The sequence below is a fragment of the Giraffa tippelskirchi genome, chromosome 5 (genome assembly GCF_054371585.1).
Source record: "Giraffa tippelskirchi isolate mGirTip1 chromosome 5, T2T-mGirTip1v1.2.pri, whole genome shotgun sequence".
NCBI lineage: Eukaryota > Metazoa > Chordata > Mammalia > Artiodactyla > Giraffidae > Giraffa > Giraffa tippelskirchi.
Genome location: NC_137279.1, coordinates 166,569,117 through 166,589,064, shown reverse-complemented (window position 1 = coordinate 166,589,064; position 19,948 = coordinate 166,569,117). Strand labels below are relative to the sequence as shown.

General features: G+C 51.8%; 1 protein-coding gene across 29 annotated transcripts in view; it reads right to left on the bottom strand.

The window, feature by feature from the left end:
* The window catches only part of SSBP3 (single stranded DNA binding protein 3), a 168,446-nt gene that overhangs the window by 41,386 nt on the left and 107,112 nt on the right, over positions 1–19,948 (bottom strand). For 24 of the 29 annotated variants that reach the window (XM_081493049.1, XM_081493046.1, XM_081493047.1 and 21 more), the window contains one exon: positions 8,688–8,777. The exons of the other annotated variants lie outside the window; for them this stretch is intronic. In XM_081493049.1, coding sequence (XP_081349175.1) covers positions 8,688–8,777 — 90 coding nt within the window. The remainder of the gene's footprint in view (positions 1–8,687; positions 8,778–19,948) is intronic. 29 annotated transcript variants of the gene reach the window in all.

Genomic DNA, 19,948 nt, shown 5'->3' with positions numbered 1-19,948 from the left:
GTATGTAGCTCCCCAGGCTCCTCTGTCCATGGGATTCTCCAGGCAAGAATACTGGAGTGGGTTGCCATGGCCTGGGTTGCCATGGCCTCCTCCAGGGGATCTTCCCGACCCAGGGATTGAACCCGCATCATACGTGTATATGTATAGTCAATCCTCACCAGAGTTCCACCAAAGAGGCATTACAATTTGCTAAATGACTGCTCCTCAGCACAGTCAAGGAGACCAGTGCCTAGAGAGTTTGGACAACCTCCCCAGAACATGTCACCAGGAACGGCAAGGGGCTGTCTTGCTCCTGCTCACAGCCACTGCATGCTGTGCCAATCCTCTTTGGAGGCCTCTTCCACAGCTGGGTGCCCTCTGCTCCCCTTTCCCACACTGTGCACATCTCCCGGGTCGGGAAGAACCCTGGGGAGACCAGCACCCAGCACAGAGCTGACACCTCGTGAAGGCTGTGGCCTCCCCACCCATGCTCTTACCAAGTCTAACCCCACCCTTTTGGTCTTAGCAAGAGATGGGGCTTTCTGGAACTCAGGGGTGGGCCTGGGCCAGGGACTTCATTGATTCCAAGGCCTTCATTTGAAGGAAGGAGCTTGTCAGGGAAAGGTCAGCTAGAGAGTTAATCTAGGCAAAAACAGGACATGAACTCACAGCCCACACTGTGTTGTCTCCTGCTGTGTTCCCCAGCTCTCAGAACCTCAGCAAGATGCTAGAAAGCCCTCTGACCATCTAGTCTGGCCCCAGAGCCCTAGGCCCAGCCCAGACTCCTTTCAAAGGGCAGCTTCCTTTCAGGGCAGCATGCTCTTACTCAGGGGGTCTATCTCAACCCACGTGATGCCAAGGCATGTTATTACAGGATTCCACTGGAATTCCCTTCCTCAAACCTCTTCTGCTACTAGGCTGTGGAATCTGACCTTTTTTTTTCTCTTTAAAGGAAAAAAACCTCAGCATGATCTGTAGAGAATGGGACATGAGCGGAGGAGGGTCTATCCTGCCCCCGGCCCACGAGAGGTGAGGACATCTTCTGGGGGCCACATGTGACCAGTGCTGCAAGAGGACTCGTGGCAGAGCAGCTCTCCAATTCAGGGGAGATACTCAGTCTTAAGAGAAACCCAGGTCCAAAGAGGAAAAGGATAAACCAGCCCAAGGTCTTAATAAACCAGAGGTGAGAATGCGCTGACACCTATCCTTGAGCATCAGATCCATAAAAGTCAGAGATTCAAGGAGTCAGTTGAGAGCTCAAGAGAAGGTTGGGGGGAGGCGGTCACGGCCACTGGGATCTCCTGGGATGGGAGGAACAGTAGCTGAGCACAGCCTGGCCTCTTCCATCCTAGGGTCGTTCCGAAGCCACTCCCCTGCCTCTCCCTGCAGAGGGATTGAAGCCAGGAGGGTTTGGGGTGGCTGGGGCACGCAGCAGGGCCGGCCGCAGCCTGAGGGCTCTGGGGTGTGGGGCCGGCTTCACGACAGGGGGCGGTCGAGGCCCGCGGAGCTGCCGGGTGCTTTGTTACGAGCAAACCACCCAGGCACTGACTGCTGATGCATAGCTAACAGGGCAGCAGACACTGATTTATGTTCAACTTTCCATTTCATCAGAGAGAGTTTACGGTGTGACTATGTGGAGTTCACATTTGAGGGGGGGTTGGGGGGAGAGGCTCGAGTGTACAAAAGCACACATACCCACGGGTGCATACAGGCACCCATGATGGTTGAGGCCGCAACTTTTTTTTCCTTTTTAAAGGAGAAGGTGATGGGGATAAGGCTGCCTGGCACGTCAGGAGTAACCTTTTGTCCACTGTTGCTAGGAGCCCAGGGCCGGTCATCTGCCCCGGGCACACATCAGGCACCAGGCTGGCTGCCAGGCAGGGTGGGAGAGCAGCCCGACCTTTGAGAAGGTGGTATTGGCCTAAAAAGGCTTCCCCTACCCCTTCTCCTGTCCTAGCCTTTCTGCACGGGCCAGGTGAATGTGAGGGGAGTCTGCGTGTGTGTTCACAGCAGGGAAGGGAGGAACAGGCCATTCCTCAGCGCTTTAGAGTGCCCTCCTGCGTACTCCTCACCGGAGTGAAGAGCAAACTAAGGGCCAGAGAGGGGAGGATGGCCCCCCAAGGACACAGCAGTTTGGCAGTAGAGCTGGACTCAAACCAGGATGTCCAACTCCCAGGGCAGGGATCTTCAGGCTTAAAGGGCGCCCCTGGCTTCATTTCAGTAACCAAGGGATGCTGCTGCTGTTGGAGCCAAGGCTTGGAACAGGTGGGGGCTGAGGGTGGGAACAGCAGCAGCTCCCCACCTCCCAGCATGGCCCAGGGCCCAGCATTTGGGGTGACCCGCCTCCTCTCTAATCCTTCTCAGCAGGGGTGACTCTGCCTTCTGTCAGTCTGGAGGTAGACAGCAGGGCAAGGGATGGGGAGGAGGGGTGCTTCTGTCCCCTGGAGGGCCTGGCACTCCCACCCCTGACACAGCACCTCTGTCCTCCCACACCGACCCCCTCTGCTCACCAGGAAGCAGACAGAGGGGCTGGGGCTGGAGAGCAGGCCCGGGGAGGGGAGGAGTCCGCCAGCAGACGGAGGGTTCATTAAGAAACTCTGAATCCCATGGCCCTGTCCAGGGCCTCTCTTTCCTGAGCAACACTCTGGCCAATCTGAGCCTCAGTTTCCTTATCCAGGAGGTGGGAACACTGTCAGCTCTCAGGCCTACCTAAGAGGCAAACACGATCACAGAGGGGGAACCTTCTCTAATCTGGAGAAAGGTCTACCAGTAGCCATGAGAAGGGTTCACCCAGTTTCCCTTTAGGGCCTATGAGCACAGCTGGGGAGGCCAGGAAGGGCCTGTCCGGACAGCCAGCCGTGAGACCACACGCGGGGCCCCTCCCCCGTGGGCGGGAGGCTCCCACAGGGCAGGAGGCATGGGAGACTCAGAGAGAGGCTGGCCCTCATCCCTCACCTGCCTCCTCCCGCTCTGTTCCCCAAACCCCCAGCTCCAACACCCAGCGAGGGGCCACCCTGTCGAGAGGAAGGGGCACCAGCCACAGCATTTAGTCACCACTCCAGCTCAGGCCTGGCCACCTCCTGAGGTGACCACAGCCTGGGCTCCAACCCCACCTGGCCACCCCCTCCAGGCCACTGGGGCTCTTCCTCGGACCACCTCACTCCCCTTCTTAGGGACCTTCCATGTCTCCCCTTTGTCTTTAAGTTCGTGCATCCATCCAGGCCTCCTGCCATCCCAAACTTGCCCTTTCACATCACGCTCAGGCACACTGGCACCTCCATATAATCAGTCCCGCTTCCTGCACCAGCCAGGCCGTGTGAGCCCACTGAGGGCAGGGTCCATGGCTGCCTCTTTGGTCTGCACTGCTCATGGCTGGGTGACTGGGAGGTCGCTGTGCCCTGAGGGACCACGTCTGATCGATGAGTGAAGGGGTGATCAACGAGCCCGGGCCAGGGCTCATGTGATTCTAGCCTCAGTTTCACCAGCTGTCTAATGGGGATCCGGGCCCCTACCCACCAAGTCTTCCTCCCAAGCAGTGGGCTTTGAAAACCGTAAAAACAAGGTGGTTTAATTCTCCCCACGCCTCCCCTAGACCCAGACTCACCAGAGTGGTCCTTCCTGTGGAAGCAGCTTTCCAGCAGGAGGAGAGTCAGCTCACTCTGTGCTGCCTGCTCTTTGCTGGAAAGGAAGCCTGAAAACTAGGGAACCGCTCGAGCTGCTACCACCAGCATGTTCTCTCTCATCTGCTGGACTCTGATCTTCCCTGGAAACACATGACCCCCCCCTAAGGCTCACAGTCTCTGGTGGGTATCTAGTCTCTACTTGGTTACTGCCAATGTCAAGGAACTCACTACCTCACTGTAAAATCAGCAATGCCTTCCCTGCAGATGTCAAGTGGCCTCCCTCTTTTCTCAGGTGGATCTGAGATCTACGGGCTGACCTCACAGAGGCAGGGCTGAGTATCTTCTACATGGCAGAGCTTCAGGTACTTCAAGTCAGAGCCCTCCAGAGGCTGTTTGTGTCTCCCAGAGAAACCCTAACTACCCCCGTGGCAAATAAGCAGAGACATGAATCTGACACTCTCGACAGGAAAGGACCAAGGCTGTGTGTACCTCTCTCCCTCTTACTTCTGGATCATGTCTCTGGTTCCCGGGCTATACACATCACGTGCTGCTTCCCCTCTCTCCTCCTGTAACTGATAGGGAAGGCTCTCTGGAACAGACCTCAGCCTCCTTCCAACGTGGGGGGGCTTGGCCTGCACAAATGAGGCCTCACTGGAACAGGGGACATCTCAGTCCCCACATGTCCCCCATCGTGGTGTGAAGTATCGGGGGATGTTCAGAGCAGGTCAGGCCGGGATTTTGGTAAAGGGAGCTGGGTCCGCCAGGGCTGTCTTTTTCAGAGAAGGCACGGTCTTTAGGTCTGTGGCCTCTGTTGGCATTTGAATGGAGACACTAGCTACTTCTGAGAGAAGATGGCTAGAGTTTCTCTTTCTCCTTCCATTATTTCTCCCCTTTTCTCTTGTTCTCTATGCTTTCTTCTTCTCCTAGATAATCAGATTTGTATTCATATTAGGACCCTGACTGCTATGAAAGAACTCAAGGATCAGGAACCAGGAAGCTGAGTTTAGGCTCTGATTACAGCCCTCAGTCGTTAACTCTGGGCAGGTCATTCACCTTTCTGAGTCTCACTTTCCCAACCAGGCACGCCTCCTCTGCAGAAACACTGTGATTAAAATGAAAGTAAGCTGCATGGCCAAAAACACTACATAACTGAAAACAATTATTGGAATTTAAAACAAAACAAGAACAAAAACAGTCTGTACCCAATGCTCCCTTCTCCATGACCCCTCTGCCCTCCTGCAATTCCCAGCTCTAGACCTAGAAATCCTCATTGGATGGTGCCTCCCTTCAAACCACCTTAGGGCCAAGGAGCTGGGGATCCACCCAAACCAGTGGGCCTGGCCAAAGCCAAACTGAGTTTGCCAGATGTGCAGCCCAACTGACTTAAGCTGCATGGAGGGGAAAAAAAAAAAAAAAGCCACTGCTTGATTATGTAAAATCCATCTGGATTCAAAGCAGAAAATTCAGTGAGAAGGGCCCTCAGAGACCATCTAGTTCACCCCCTGCTTCATCTACTGCTAAGGAAACTGCGGTCCAGAGACGGAAAGCAACTTGGCCGAGATCACTCAGCAAGTACATGGACAAGCAGGGGCTAGCATAGGTGTCCTCAGACTCCAGTCTTCTGGGTCCTCCGCATTCCATACCACCATTCCTGGACCACCCCCTAGTCTGGTCAGATTGCTGCATTTAGAGCTGGAGACTGGTTGGGCTCCCCTCCTGGAAATAAGAGTGACACAAACTCATTTCAAACATTTCCTGGGTCCTCAGTGCATGCAAGGTGTTGGGGATGCCAAGATGAAGGAGGTCTTTTTTATAAGAACACACTGATTGAGAATATCCTTGCTAAGTTCTCCCATGATCTGGAGAACCCCACAATATTCCCCAGTAGTAGAACAGTGAGGTATGGTCAGGTCAGCCCTCAGCTTTCTACCAAACACATTTTCATGCCCAGGACCACAGGCACTGTCCATCTCAGAAACCCCAGCACGGAGTAAGGGAGAGCCAACAGATGGGTCTTGATGTAATAATGGCTAAACCTTCTGACCCCAAGCATGGCCTCGCAGCCTAGCAGTCAAAGGCCCGAGGAAGAAAGTTCCCTGTGTTGCTTTCTAAGGGGCCGGCGTAGGGGTGGAAAGCTGGTCTCTCCCACCCACCCTGGAGGCCTCAACTAAACTGAGCACCAACTAGGGTTGGAATTCTGACCAAAAATTGGGCTGGCCACCTTGGGACAGGGTTTGGCCAAAGATGATCAGCCAGACCAGGCTGGCTCCTCAGTGCAAAGACCCTCTAGCCACTGAGCTGTCTGCCAGGCTGTGGTCAAGTAGGGGAAGAAGTTCAATTGTTGGCAGCAGATAAAACCTTCAATACCATCTCTATTTCCCTTCTAATATCAGAGTGACCGCCTGCAAGATGAGCAAGGGGCAGGGCTGGCAATCAATAGCTAATACTCCTGCTGTGAGTTGGCCTGTTCTGGAAATGGGCAGCCACTACCTGGTTCCAGAGAGACACCTTTTCCCCACAGCAGTGACCCAGCCCGAGTAGTTCAGCATCCTGACCAGGAAGGACTTCATCAGCCTTCAACTGACTGATGGAGAAAGGGGTGAGGGTGGGGGTGTAGCCAAAGTCAGCCAAGAAGCAGAGAGGCTGGGGCACACAGGCCCCTGCTCAATGATCCAGCAAGCCCTTGATGGTTGATCCTGATTAAGGATCAGAGACCTCAAGTCAAGAGTGGTGGTGGGGGGTGGGGGTGGTCCAAAGCTACCCCTGTTGGATGGTACCTGCCAGTGGCTAAATAAGGACAGGAATAAGTCTGGGCTTTCTGACCACATACCCCTGAAACGTCACAGGCAAGGGCATAAGAAATATGTCTGGAATTAGGCCTTAACCATGGACCATTGTATCAAAGCAGGAAGTTGGGAGCTGCCCACATAGCAAGCAGACCTCTCCTTGCCCCAGACTCAGGCCAAAAAAGAAGTCAGCAGCCTACTTAAAAAAATCCAGCCGGCTGTTGTCCCCCTCTTCTTGCCACCGTGGCCTACACTGGGCACCCAGATGCCAGCAAGCAACCTCAACAGGGGTGCACACAGATGGAGTGTGTATCTGGGTGGTCTCTGTCCACCAGACGGGAAAGCCACTTCTGCACTGTAGGAAGGGCAGCCATAGCATCTCTGGAGAGGACGTGAACCTGGGAGAGAAGTTCCAACCCGAGAGAACACCACGGGAAAGACCACCACCTGGCTGCAGAACACCATCTGCAGTGGCTGGGAAGATGGCTGCCCCCTGGCATGGAAGACCCTGTCAGGGAGTAGCCCTTCAAGCTCCTGTCTTTCTTGGGTCCACGGGTTTCCAAGGCTTTGAACATCTCACTCTCTCTTGTAAGTCTGGCCCCTATTCCCAGTCCCTGTGGCCTCATGCCAAGCCTCACCCCAGGCAGTGCTTGGTCTGGTCTAACCTGGAGCCTATACACCCACTTCCATCCCTGAGACAAGGCCCCAGTTTGGACCGTATGCTAGGAACGCAGATGGACACATGCGTGGCCATTCAATACCCTGAGCTTCCATCCCTAAATCCCTATACTTTTCTCACTGCCATCTTGGTGGGCAACCTTCTGTTTTCTGTTGAAGAACAGCCAAATTTCACTGATTTCCCTTCTTGGCAGGTAAGCAGCATGTCCTAACCCTCCTCTCCTGAGAGCAAACATCAACCATAACATGAAACCTTGCAAAGCAGATCTGTCTTCTAGGTCATCTCCCACCCAGGGAGGAAAACCCCTTAATACCCACAAGAGGCACCTGCCCCATTTTTGCTCAGATTCCTCCAGTGCCAGGGAGCCTCCTGCAACCAGTGTCCCACTGCTGGATGCATGCAGTGTGAAATTCTGGCTGTCACCAAGCTACAGTCTCCTCAGACTGTGTCTCCCTGGTCCCAGTTTTGAATTTTTGGGCTTCACAGAGAAATCTCTGTCTTCTTTTCTATATAACAGCTCTTTCTAGATTCTTATCTGGAAGAGCTAACCTTTCAAAGGGTGGCATCACTGACTCAATGAACATGAGTTTGAGCGAACTCCGGAAGATAGCGAAGGACGGAGAAGCCTGGTGAGCTGCAGCCCCTACAGTCACAAAGAGTTGGACAGGACGTGGTGACTAGACAACAACAACCAACCTTTCAAAAGGTGTGTGGACCTTAGGCAGATTCTCAAACCCGGCTGCAGAGAGGTTTGAAAGCATGTCACTCTTAAGAGCTCCATCATAAAAGTTCCTTCCAGCCCCCAGGCCAATCCCTCTCCAATGGCCTTTTCCAGTCTCAATATGGTTTCAATCAAACAAGTCCCCAGAGGGGATAACAGAGATGCAAGAGGTGGCGCAGAGGGTGTGGCGGGTGTACTCACCCAGCAAATCAGAAAGCTGTCTCCCCAAACCCAAGAGCCCAACAAGGTATCTTTTGAAGAAGACCTGGCTCTCAACCCACATGAGCGCGGCTCTTGCCTTTGGCGGGCAGAATATGGGCACAGATGCTTGTGGGACGCCTTCTGTGATCACACTTGGAAAAAATCAAGCGGTTAACCAGAGGGAAAGGATTCCCAGACCTGCCAGGATGGTGGGTTTTTTTGGTTTTTTTAGATTATGCCTAAGGTTTGTAGTTTGGACAGGCAAAGTAAACAATGACAATGGCAGCAGCAACAAAACAGAAACAAAGAACAGTTTACTTGTTTTGTTAAAAAAAAAAAAAAAGCCTTTTGTTAAAAGACAGTTCTGCACAAGACTTGGAAGCAGCCCCACCGCCTCCCGACCAGGGGCGGGCTGTGTCGTGAGCGCGAAGCTGGTGTGAGGAAAACAAACTCCGGCAGGAGTGACACGGCACGTGCAGGAGGTGTCTGCTCCCCAGCTTTCTTTGCTCCCCTCCTCGGTTTTTGGAAGGGGTGGCGAGAGGAATGGGAAGGGAAGGGTTTGAACCAGCATGAAGCAACTGTATTTAGACCATGGCAAACTGAGCTGCTACTGACTTCTCTCTCTCTCCCTCCCTCCCGCCTGCCCGGGGGCCTGGCCTGGAGTGAAAGGAGCACAGGGCCAAGGGCCCAGCACGTACCTGAAAGAAACCCGGAGGGATGGGGCCTCCCGGCATGCCATCGTTGGGGGGAATGTTGCCAAGCACGGGGCTTGGGGCAGCTGCTGCACTCTGCGGAGACAAGAGGGTGGAAAGTAAGAGGCTGCATCCACGTAGATAGACAGGGAGTTCTCACTCCCAGCCCCCTCCACCCTCTCCACCCACGTCCTCCACAGGCCCCCCAACCCACCCAAAACACCACGACCTTCCCAGGATTGTCACTCAGTGGGTAAGAGATGAGCTCTCTGAGCCTACATTTCCTCATCACTAAACCCTACAGACAGAGGAGCCTGGTGACTACATAAAGTCCGTGGGGTTGCAGAATTAGACATGACTGAGCAACTAAACCACCACCACCAGAAGGGGAGGACAATGCCCACCACTGGCGCGCACACACCCTTCCAAGCTGCAGTAGCTGATAGTGAGCCCCGCCTCCCCACTTGGTTGCTTTAGTTCTGAAGAAGCCTCTGCAGGGCAGGCGAGGTGCCTCATGAATGGGGGTGCCCTTGCCAAGATGCTGGCATGCTGTACAGAGCAGAAGATCAATGAACATCCACGGCTTAGTGACTCTACAGACAGACCAGCTGGGAAAGGCCTGGGAGATGGGAGAGGCGGTCAGGCATGTCAGTGGCCCTGGCGGGGTCCTGGGTGCCACAGAGGAGGTGGGCTGCACTGCCATTACTTTTTCTTCCAAATGCTGCTCCTCCGGCATTTACCTGGTACATCTGCCTCAACAAATGCGTCCCAGGGGTGAACAGACGTTGCTCTCCCCAGCCTGGCCTCCTTCCAGACAATCTGTGTCCCACCTGTTCACAAGGCCGGCGTGTCTGTGCCTGGCCCCGTGCTTGCACGGGCGGGTGAAGCTGAGAGAGAAGCCCCCGGGCCTGACTGCCCACCTGGGCCCATGCTCTGCTCCCCGCCACACTCTACACCTCCCAGGGGCTGCTCCCGCAGGAAGCCCAAATCCAACCTCGAAGGTCCCCAAACCCCACCAGGACTGAGCCTCTGAAACCCAGTCACCAACTGTCCCCCCGGGGGCTCTGACTGGTCCTCTGGGACGACAGTAAGCCCCTCAGGGTCAGAATGCTCTTCTGTTAAACGATTGCAGCCTGCTGTCACCACTTCTAAGAAGTCACTTCTCCTGCCCTTTCCTCAGCCACAAAACAAGACCCAGAACTCTTAACTCCCAGCGAAGGGAATGAGGAACTGTATGAATCCCCCAAAAACACCACATAGAGCAAGAAAACAGACAGCCCTGGGAACCAATATATTGGGGTTCAAACAGTGTTTGCCTGTACTAGCAAGGGGCGACCGTGGCAAACCACTCAGCTTTCTGCACTAGGTTCCAGGCACTGCAGTCCTATCTGCTCCTAAGCGTTGGGGAGGATTAAGCAATGGGATGGTCTGTGTTTTGTAACCCAGGGAAGCTGGTAATCTGGAAATGAGGAGGACTCAGGAGGCCCACAGTGGCTGTTTCAACAGACCCCAGGTAAAAGGGAATAGCGTGGGATGGGGCTGGCTTCTCTGGCCCAACATTCCAAAATGATTCGGTGTACAGAAAAGCAAACTTCTCTGTAAAGAGAGTGTGCCAACTATCCTGTAATGTGTTAAAATACCCCCAAAATATCAGGTTCTGCCCTTCCTACCTCCTTAGGCTGGAGGAGAAGCCACCCAGCCCTGGTTGAGCCCCCCGCCCCGGGTATTATCTAGGATGAGGGCTGCCTGAGGGACTACGCCAGGTTATCCATTAGCTGCACTGTTTGCGGTTGGTTGGTCTGCGAAAATGCAACTTTTCATGATTTACAGCCAACAATTACTCCACAGCAGCAGCAGAAAAAAATTTTTTTTAATTTTAAATGGGGTGAGGTAAACATCCTCCTATACTTTCTTCAAGTTCTTTCACAGACCGGTTTTACACTTAACTCTTTAATCGTTCGGCAACTTATTTTGGTAAAGAACATAGATTTTACTCCTCAAATGGTCAACTGGCTTGGTCCAAGTTTTCCACTCATTTGAAATCAGAGACAAAAATTCTTACAAAAGCATGGGACGGTTTCTGAGCTTTTAAAAAATTCTGTCCTAATTCTGTCCATTCTAACGATCAGAGTTTTACAATGTATTTTATCATCTTCAATTCTTTAGTGGAAGTTTTCTGATTTATTTTTATCTACTTATCCCACCAAACTTCTATCGTTTATACCAGTCATCTTCCTACCAAAATAAAAAAATTCTTTTATATATGTATATAAAATTTGGAGGAAAACTGACAGCTTTCCAAAACAGAGGTACCCTCTTAGGAGGTGATCTTTCTCAAATTACTCATCTTTTCATTCAAGTCCACCAGTCAAGCAAGGAGGGTGGGTCAACGACGCTGATGAGAAAGGTGGGCAAGGGCAGGTGATACATTTGGGAAAACCAAACCCCTCTCTCGCCCTGATTATATGTTTTATTCAACAAATGTGATACTGACTTGTTCTCAGGGTGAAGATGGAAAAGATGGTGCTCCTGAAGACAGTGTGAGAAAGACTGAGTCGATGGCCCAGCCCTGGGCAGGGTGGATGGCAGGGGCTGTCTGGCCTGATGCTCAGAACGAGCCAGGTACTTTCACACCATCTCTCCCTGAACCCACAGGCGGCCTTCCAAGGCAGACACAAGCACCCTTACATCACAGATGAGAAAACAAGTGTCTGTGTGGAGAGCAGACTGAAGGTGGCCTTTTCCTACTTATCTCCTCAGAGAGTCCAGATCTACTCTTCCTCAGCCTTCAGCTCAGAAACAATGCGTGGCTTTTAAAGAAAGATCTGGAAAGCTTCAGCAACTTGGTTCTTTAAATTAGCATTTTTCATTTAATATAAAACACTTTCCTATTATAGGACACAGCAGAGTAAAAAGAAAATTAGTCACTGTTTTTTGTTAAATAATATCATAAGCACTTCAACTCTCATTAAATGGTCAAAGAAAACATGATTTTTTAATGAGACTAATATCATTATTCAACTAATTTAATTAACAGGGCATTACATCAGTGTTTCCTAACTTAGTAGTTACAAAATGGTATCTCTTTGATTTCTTTGGTATTTTAACTTAATCTTTTGGATCACTAACCTTTTAAAATGGTTTATACTGGCCATTTAGTGAAACAAATGACAAATCATTCATGCTGTTTGCTGTTTAGGTATTTGACATCTTTCCTTAGTGATATACATGAGCTCTTTGTATATTAAGGATGTAACATAGAGATATCTTATCATTTAAAAGAGAAAAAACAAAAAACTTTTAAATCAAATCTTGAACTGGGCGCATACCTTACAAGGCTCCCCTGACACCAAAATCTCTTCTTCCTATAAGATCAGAAGTCCACGGTCTTTTGAATGTTAGGGATGGAAAATCCACAGTTCTAGTAGGGGGAGGTATAATTCTTTGACATCTGGGTGGAAATGGACATTTGCTACCCTCCAGTGAAAGGAAGGCCATGTTAGTGGTGGCTCAGGTGTCAGGAAGCTGGGGTGATAACTTATCCTTTATACGCTCTTTCGGCTGCAAAATTAAGTAGCTCTGCAGTGTTTAACTCTGTGTCTTAAAGTATGACAGTTACTGCCTTTCTTTGATTTTGAGACAAATATGAACTTATAATAGAAAACTTTCAAAAGGGCAAAAAAGGACAAAAAAGAAAATGAAAGCAGCAACCAGTGTCACAGGGAGACAAGAGGGTTAAGAAATCAGTCTTGCACACGAAACCCAATCCAAGGGACCTCACCCCACATCTATCAACATGACGCTGCCCTCATCCCCACACCTCAACAGCACCTTTACCCATCTCTAAGACCCAGCACAATGTGAGGCATACAGCAGGTGTTCAATAAACAATTACAACTTTTATTGTTCAAAGAGCTGCCCAAACCTGGCCATCTGGAGCCAGGCCTTTCCAGACTGCTAGGAATCAGCCTCTCCCTGTGGTTTCCAACTTGGAGTTAGAACTCCATTAAAGCACTCAGCAAAGTGTCTCATGTGAGTTTTCTCTAAAAACACAAAACCAAAACCAAAACCCCCTGACATTCACAGAGGCTGACAGCACGCTGGGGCTATAGTAGGTGCCCAGGAACTCTTCCACTGGAGTAGGGGAGGAAGGAGTCAGGAGCCAGAGACCTCCCGCGTGGGCTCGGGTTAAGTCCCTGTTCACACTGGGCCTCTGTTGCGCCAGGTGTCAAATGATGGAGTTAGAGAAGATGACTTCTGGGGCTCTTCTTCCAAAGTACTCTCCCAACCCAGTCCACACACTTAACAGGGGCAGGAATTAGAAACAGCAGCTCCTAAATTTTAGGAAGGAAGACCCTAAATTTTAACTTTTCCCCATTCATCACAGAACTCTTAGGACTTCCAGTGCCGTGGTGGTGCAGCGGTTAAGAATCCGCCTGCCAATGCTGGGAACACGGGTTTCATCCCTGGTCTGGGAAGATCCCACAAGCCGCAGGGCAACAAAGCCTGTGCCACAATTATCGAGGTCCAAGCTCTAGAGCCCGTGCTCCTCAACAAGAGAAGCGATCACAATGAGAAGCAACGAGAGAAAGCCTGGGCACGACGACGAAGACCCACCTAAGACTAAATAAGCATTTTAAAAACAAGAATTAGATCAAAAAAAGAACTCTGAAGAGGTCAAAACTTCACCACCACCTACAAACCTATTGACTATCAAAGCCTGGAGATAATAGCTAGCTCATGACATCTGGGCTCTCCCCTGCACCAACCGCAACCCCCAACAGCTCCCCTCACCAACCTTTATCCATATATGCATACATGGACTAAAAAAGGCAGAATCAAATTGGGCACGCAGTTTGGCAACTCACGCTTCTTCTTTTTTTTACTAACTAAAAATTCTTTTCCAAATAGAAAACAGGCCTTGCACTGACTGGTGTGGCCCACTGCAGCCAGCTGCCTCCTCCAAGTCTCCGGGATCTAGCCCACTTGGAAAGCCTGAAGTGCCTTCAGACATCTGCCTGAAGCTGTAAAAGTTCCCCTCTCTGCAAAGTATTTTATTTTTGTTCACAGCCAGGGAGCCTTCCAAGGAGGGCTCATCCTACAACGTTCACCCTCAAGAGCAGGGTTTCTTTATGACCCCAGGATGGCTACACAACCACCGGGGCTTAGGGGTTCATTGCAGCCCCTCAGCTCTGTTTGTGTGCTCCGGATGCCACTCCAACAAACCCCGCTGTCAATAGTGAGGAGAGACCTGGACACCACCCCTGCCCCAGAGTAAGCACATTCTACCCTCCACCCTTACCCTGCTAGAGATGCAGGGTTCAAACCTGCAGCCTTGGGATCTGAGCGACAGCGAGGAGCCTTGAAAGCCATATGAGGGAACCTGGGCTTGCTGCTCAAGGCAACAGGGAAGAGATCTCAGCAGAAGACCAAGTAGCTCAGGACAGTTGAGAATCCTACCTGACACCTCTTACCCCGTGCCAGGCATCCCAGTGCATGCCTGATAAACTCACCCAACACCACCAGAGTACCCAAGGCTCCACAAATGAACAGACTTGGCAAGTTCTGGATGTGGGCCCTTTCCTCAATCCGTAGCAAGGAGTCCCATGCGACTCTAGGAACAGAGTCAGTCGAGAGGGATCAAGAGACAAGCTCCCAGGAGCCTCCCACTTCACATCTTGTAGTATCTTGTGGTAGGTGACATTCATGCTTCCTTTAAGAATCAGAGCCTGGTGGGGGGGGTGTTCCCTATAAGACAGGACCTTCTAGCCTTACCCTGAGACCCCCAGTTAGCCTCACCCACTAGCAGGGAATCCCCCCACCCATTTTTACTCTCTTTAAAAAAAATAGTTCTATGCGCAGGAAGCTCCTGGAAAACGGAATAAAAACATGCTCAGAGTGAATGGTAGGACTCCTGCCAGGTCGGCCAACCCCTCCTGACTGATTTACAAGGCTGCAAAATGGAACTTTGTTCTGCAAATCCCCTCCCTCCTCGCCCCACCCCAATACTCAGGCATGTAGCAGCACGGGGCCCACATGTGAAACCACCAAGTACAGCCTTCCTTGACTGAAACTCAACACAGGCCACGTGGCCAAGCAGCCAGGACACCAGGGGCATGTGGTGTATGGTGGTGTGCTCACAGCTGGGCAGCGGAGGACACCTGGGCGGGACAGGGGCACTCCAGCTCCGAGAAATGAAGGCCTGTGAGAGAAGTTCATATTCCAGGGAGGGAGGTATGTTTACACAGGTGTCATCAGGTCAGAGGGTTCAGTATTCTGTGCAAAATACAGAATTCACAATTCAAAATTCAACATTTTCTGCAAAATATAGGGGTGACCTGGGACCCTCTGGGCCAAGCTTCCTCAGTTCAGTTCTGTCGCTCAGTCGTGTCCAACTCTTTGTTCCCCCATGGACTGCAGCACACCAGGCCTCCCTGTCCATCGAGTCAGTGATGCCATCCAATCATCTCATCCTCTGTCGCCCCTTCTCCTCCTGCCTTCAATCTTTCCCAGCATCAGGGTCTTTTCCAATGAGTCAGCTCTTCGCATCAGGTGGCCAAAGTATTGGAGATTCAGCTTCAGCGTCAGTCCTTCCAATGAATATTCAGGACTGATTTCCTTTAGGATGGACTGGTTGGATCTCCTTGCAGTCCAAGGGACTCTCAAGAGTATTCTCCAACACCACAGTTCAAAAGCATCAATTTTTCAGCTCTCAGCTTTCTTTATAGTCCAACTCTCACATCCATACATGACTACTGGAAAAACCATAGCCTTGACTAGTCGGACCTTTGTTGGCAAAGTAACGTCTCTGCTTTTTTCCCCCAAGTTTCCTAGAGAGAATTTCAGCAGCATCAACAGACTGAAGATGCAGCTAAGGGAACGGAGAGAATCTCATCACCCAGATAGAAAGGCCAAGACAGAGAGAAGCGGGGTGGCAAAAGCAGAAGGTTCAGGAAGAGGCCTCTTGGGTTTGTGTGCAGACCACAGAAGAGAATCCATTTGGAGAACAGAGGTTCTAATTCTGCAGCTTGGAAAAACACACAGAGCTGTTGCTACGTGAAGAGACAGAACCGGCTGGCGTTAAAAATAGGTTTGGATGACACAGGGGAGTGAGCAACACAGGATCCCTGCCTCCAAACGGCCAGGGGGCCGTCACATGCAGGGAAGAATGGATGTGTTCGCCTGTCGCCGCTGAGGAATGGCCCTGGGCCCAGGGACAAGTGCTCCGAGCTGCCGAAAGCTTCTCCAGATCCGAGCATCAGAGTGAAGAGCCTCTGGGAGCAGTGAGCCACATCACCTTGGGGTGGCTCAGCGGCGACATGGTGCACGCGCAACTCAGGATCAGAGGGTGTGGATTTCGTCTCTGCTTGGCCACAACAGAGCCTTGGGGACTGCCTCAGCCTCCCCTCTAAAAAGGGGGGAGCTATGTTACCCAGCACCACCTGGTATTTCCTGGGGATTATCAGGAGACAGAAGAGCCCTGGATGGAGGGTCCTGGGATCAGGGTTCCAGGTCCGGCTATAAACCACCTGCTGTGTGACTCGGGTGAGCCTTCTTGCCCCGCAGGCCTCTGCTCAGTTCCAAGTGAGGTGGCTGAGGTCCTGCTGCTACAGCGAACTAAGTGGGCATCACACCAAGCTCTCGGCCACACAACCTGAGAAAGGGACAAAAGCCCCAGCTTGCACGGCCAGGCCGTCAGGCCCAGGTGCGGGCTGTCTTGACACCAGAGCATCTTCCCTAACATCCCCATCTCATTTCTATCTCCTGAAAAGTGAGGGTGGATGCAGGAATGCAGAGAGCAGGCAGAGAGTAGCAAATGCCTTTTCATCCTGATCCTAGAGCCCTGGGGAGAGGGAAGCGGGTACAATTTACTTCTCAACATCCCTGCGAAGGTGTCACTGCTGTTTACCAGTAAGAAATCAGGCCCAGAGAAGTGCATTATCCTAAGTGTTCTAACTTCAGTCTCTCTGTCCCTCCACCTCTGATTTCAGTCCAAGACACCTAAATAATGCACCCCTATCCGCCCTGCCACCAGTCCCTGCAAAGCAGAGTTCTGGGTGTTTTTCGGAGCTTATGAAAAGAAACAACAGATCATAGTAACATAAGGTAAGCACAAGGCATTCTCTACAACTGAGATCATCCACATGTTTTTCTCTTCCCAAAGTAGACTGGCCTTCTAACTGCTCCTTCCGGCAAGTATTTCACTGAGTTGGCGTCCACTTAGAGTGCGTGCATGCTTGTGTGTGCCTGTGTGTAGGAATGTAAGATCTCACTGAAGAGTCTGTTGGATCTAACTGGTAAATTACCCTGGAAAGAGAAGGAGAAACAAGGTAGGTGGGGAGCTTAGAAAGGTTAGAAGTGCTTTCTACACTGCCTTGTGTTCAGCAAACGCTGGCTTCCAGGCCGCCAGGGATGTGCTATGCTGTGCCCACTGGGGTGGGAGACGACAGAGGCTCGGCTCTGCCCGTGAGGTCCAGGGGATGAAATGAAGTCTCCACAGGAGAACTGAGGGATGCGGGAAAGTGCTCAGGGCGGGCGCTGTGAGGCGGGGATTAGGGGGATCAGGGAGGCTTTATGGAAGAGGTGGCACTCAAGCTAGGGCCTTAAAGGACAGCAAGCCTTGGAGATGCAGGAGGTGATAGGAAGGTGAGAGATTACTGTCATCTTAGCCCTCCCCTGGAACCAAGCCTTCTGACAGCTTCTCCTTCAGAGCATAAATCCCGTCATGCCTCCGCCTTCCCCAGCCACTCCATCTCAATGACGGGGTGGGCATGAGGCTTACCCACATCCCCTCCCCCAGAAGGGGGAGGAGGCTGCCCATCCAGCTCACCAGCTAACCTAGGTGCAGCTCATCCAGTTTCTCTCCCCATTCTCCTGCACGACTGGGCAGGGACTATAGATGAGAAAACAGGGGCTCGGGGACTTGTCCAAGGTCACTCAGCTCAGTACAGGCAGAACTGGAAGTCAAGCCCAGACCTTCTGGCTGTGTTCTGGCTTCTCTGGTCTAAGCTTTGAAACTGACGTTTAAAGATGCTGCCGGAGGGTAAAGAGGTCCAGGCTCTATGCTCAGCCCCTCTGTTCTCCAGCAGCTGGGGTACAAGGGCACCTCACTTTCCCTTCCTGAGCCCTTCATCATCGTCTATTACGGGGAGGCCTCTACCCTCAACAGGGGTATATGGGGAACCCAAATATGACTCCTCAGATAAGGGGCTCAAACTCCTGAGCCAGCAACACAACACCAGGTGGAAGACACACACGCTTTCTTTGATTCTATGAACACAGGGCAGGCCAGGGCGTGGGAAGGGTGGGGCCCAGCAGAAGACAGCATCCTTGGTGGGACACAACCCAGTCTGCTGAGGAGCGGCCTCCCTCGTTTTTAAAAAAAAAAGAAAAAGAAAGAAAGGCACCCCAATCAGACCATTTTCAAGAGGAAGAGGAATTGGCTTCTCTGTGCTGAGAAGGTCACGGCCACCATCCCACCAGGCCCTGCCCATCCAACCCAGGAAGCACTTGCTTCTTCTGGGAACTGGATCAAAGGGCATCGTCTGTGTAAGAGGCGGAGCCCCATGTAATTAATACCTGGTTATACTGTAGATGCCAGCCAGGGTGCCCTCCCCTGTGTGCAAACATCTCCCCAGCTGAGCCGCACAGGAGAGGGCATGGGTCCTAGGTGTGTACACGTGAGACAAGGGAGATTAAAGGCAAGAGGTCCCCCCTGCAAATGAACAGTGTGGAGTGGATCAACAGCACGCTGTTTGTACAATGCTGATTTTCTTCTTAAAGAGAGATGAGCTTCAGACCCTGGTTTACACCATTAGCAAAACACACACACACACACACACACACACACACACACAGTCTTAAAGGAGCCTCTTACAACCGCAAACATGTCATAGTAGGCCAGTGACAGTTCCTTAACAAGAACACTGGCAGTTGCTTCTACAAAGTGGAAAATTCCCTGGCATGGGCCTGCACACACTCTCAGTTCCAATGACAACTTAATTCTGCCAGGACTGAGGTGTGCACAGAAGAAAAACTCACCCGCTTTAGAAACATCCGTTTTTTTAAGTTTAAGAGAAATCATTAAAGGAATGGCCCTCAGAACACCTTTCAAGAAACGGGGTGCACACTTTGCTCACCGGCACCAGATTCAGGGGGGACAGAGTCACCTTCCCTCAGCTCAGCCCCCGTCATCACAGGATGAGGTGCACAGCCTGAAAATCTCATCCGGGTCCCCTGACATCCAAGCGGGGAAGTTTATATTCGGCTGGGGAGGGGGTGCAAATGAAGGAGCCGGGAATGCAGGTGCATAGGCTGCACGAACAGATGCCGCCTAAGCCTTTAAAGCGCGTATTAATTGCGCTCATTTAGCTAACAGTCTCTGTTTCGTCCCCCACTCCGGTCGACCAGCGTCCTTCGGTACCGTTGGAGAGATGCAAGCTGTTGGCTTTACTGTTATTTTGTCAGCCATTAAACGATTCATCGGAGTCATTAATTGATTTATTACTGCTGCCTGCTCAGAGGGTTTAGCAAATAAGGAATGATGTAGGTCACAATGCAAAGGAAATTGAACCAAACAACCCCATGAGCAGCCGGGCACTTAGAATCCACTGCTGTCCACTCGGACAGCCCTCCATGCCCAGCTGTCAGACAGGGGGCTGCGTTGCTGGCTCTCCTGCCTGAAGCCCAGGTGTCAGCCTGCCTCCAGCGCACGTGCCGTGCTGCCCAAGATGCAGACTGAAGGTGGAGAAGCTCGTCTTGAGGGCTCCTAGGCATCTGCCAGGTGAGGTCACCAGTAGCTGGGCTGCAGTAGCTGGGACCACAGCTGGGTCCTCCAGGACATGGGGAAGAGGCATGACATCAGGCAGAGGGCTCCAGCCAGGGGAGATGGCACGCTCTGGCCACACCTCCCCCTCTCCCTATACTGCCCACAGGAATGACAGGACAGCAACAGCTGACAAAACAGGTGCCTCCTAATGCCTGGCCCTTTCTTACTTATCTCTGATCCCCTCAAAAAGCCTCAGGGGGGCGGGTAGCATTAGCATCTCTATGTTACAGAAAACTGAAGCTCAGAGAGTTGATCTGTCCACGGTTCCACAGGCCGGAAAGCAGCACCCTGGAACCTGAACCCAGATCTACCTGACTTCCAAGTCCACATTCCTTCCCCTCGACCAAATTCTTTAGGTAACACAAAGGAGCATTGCAGCTCACTCTCAATGACAACCTCCAAAAAACTAGCTAGGTGACTGAGAACAGGACGATCCCCT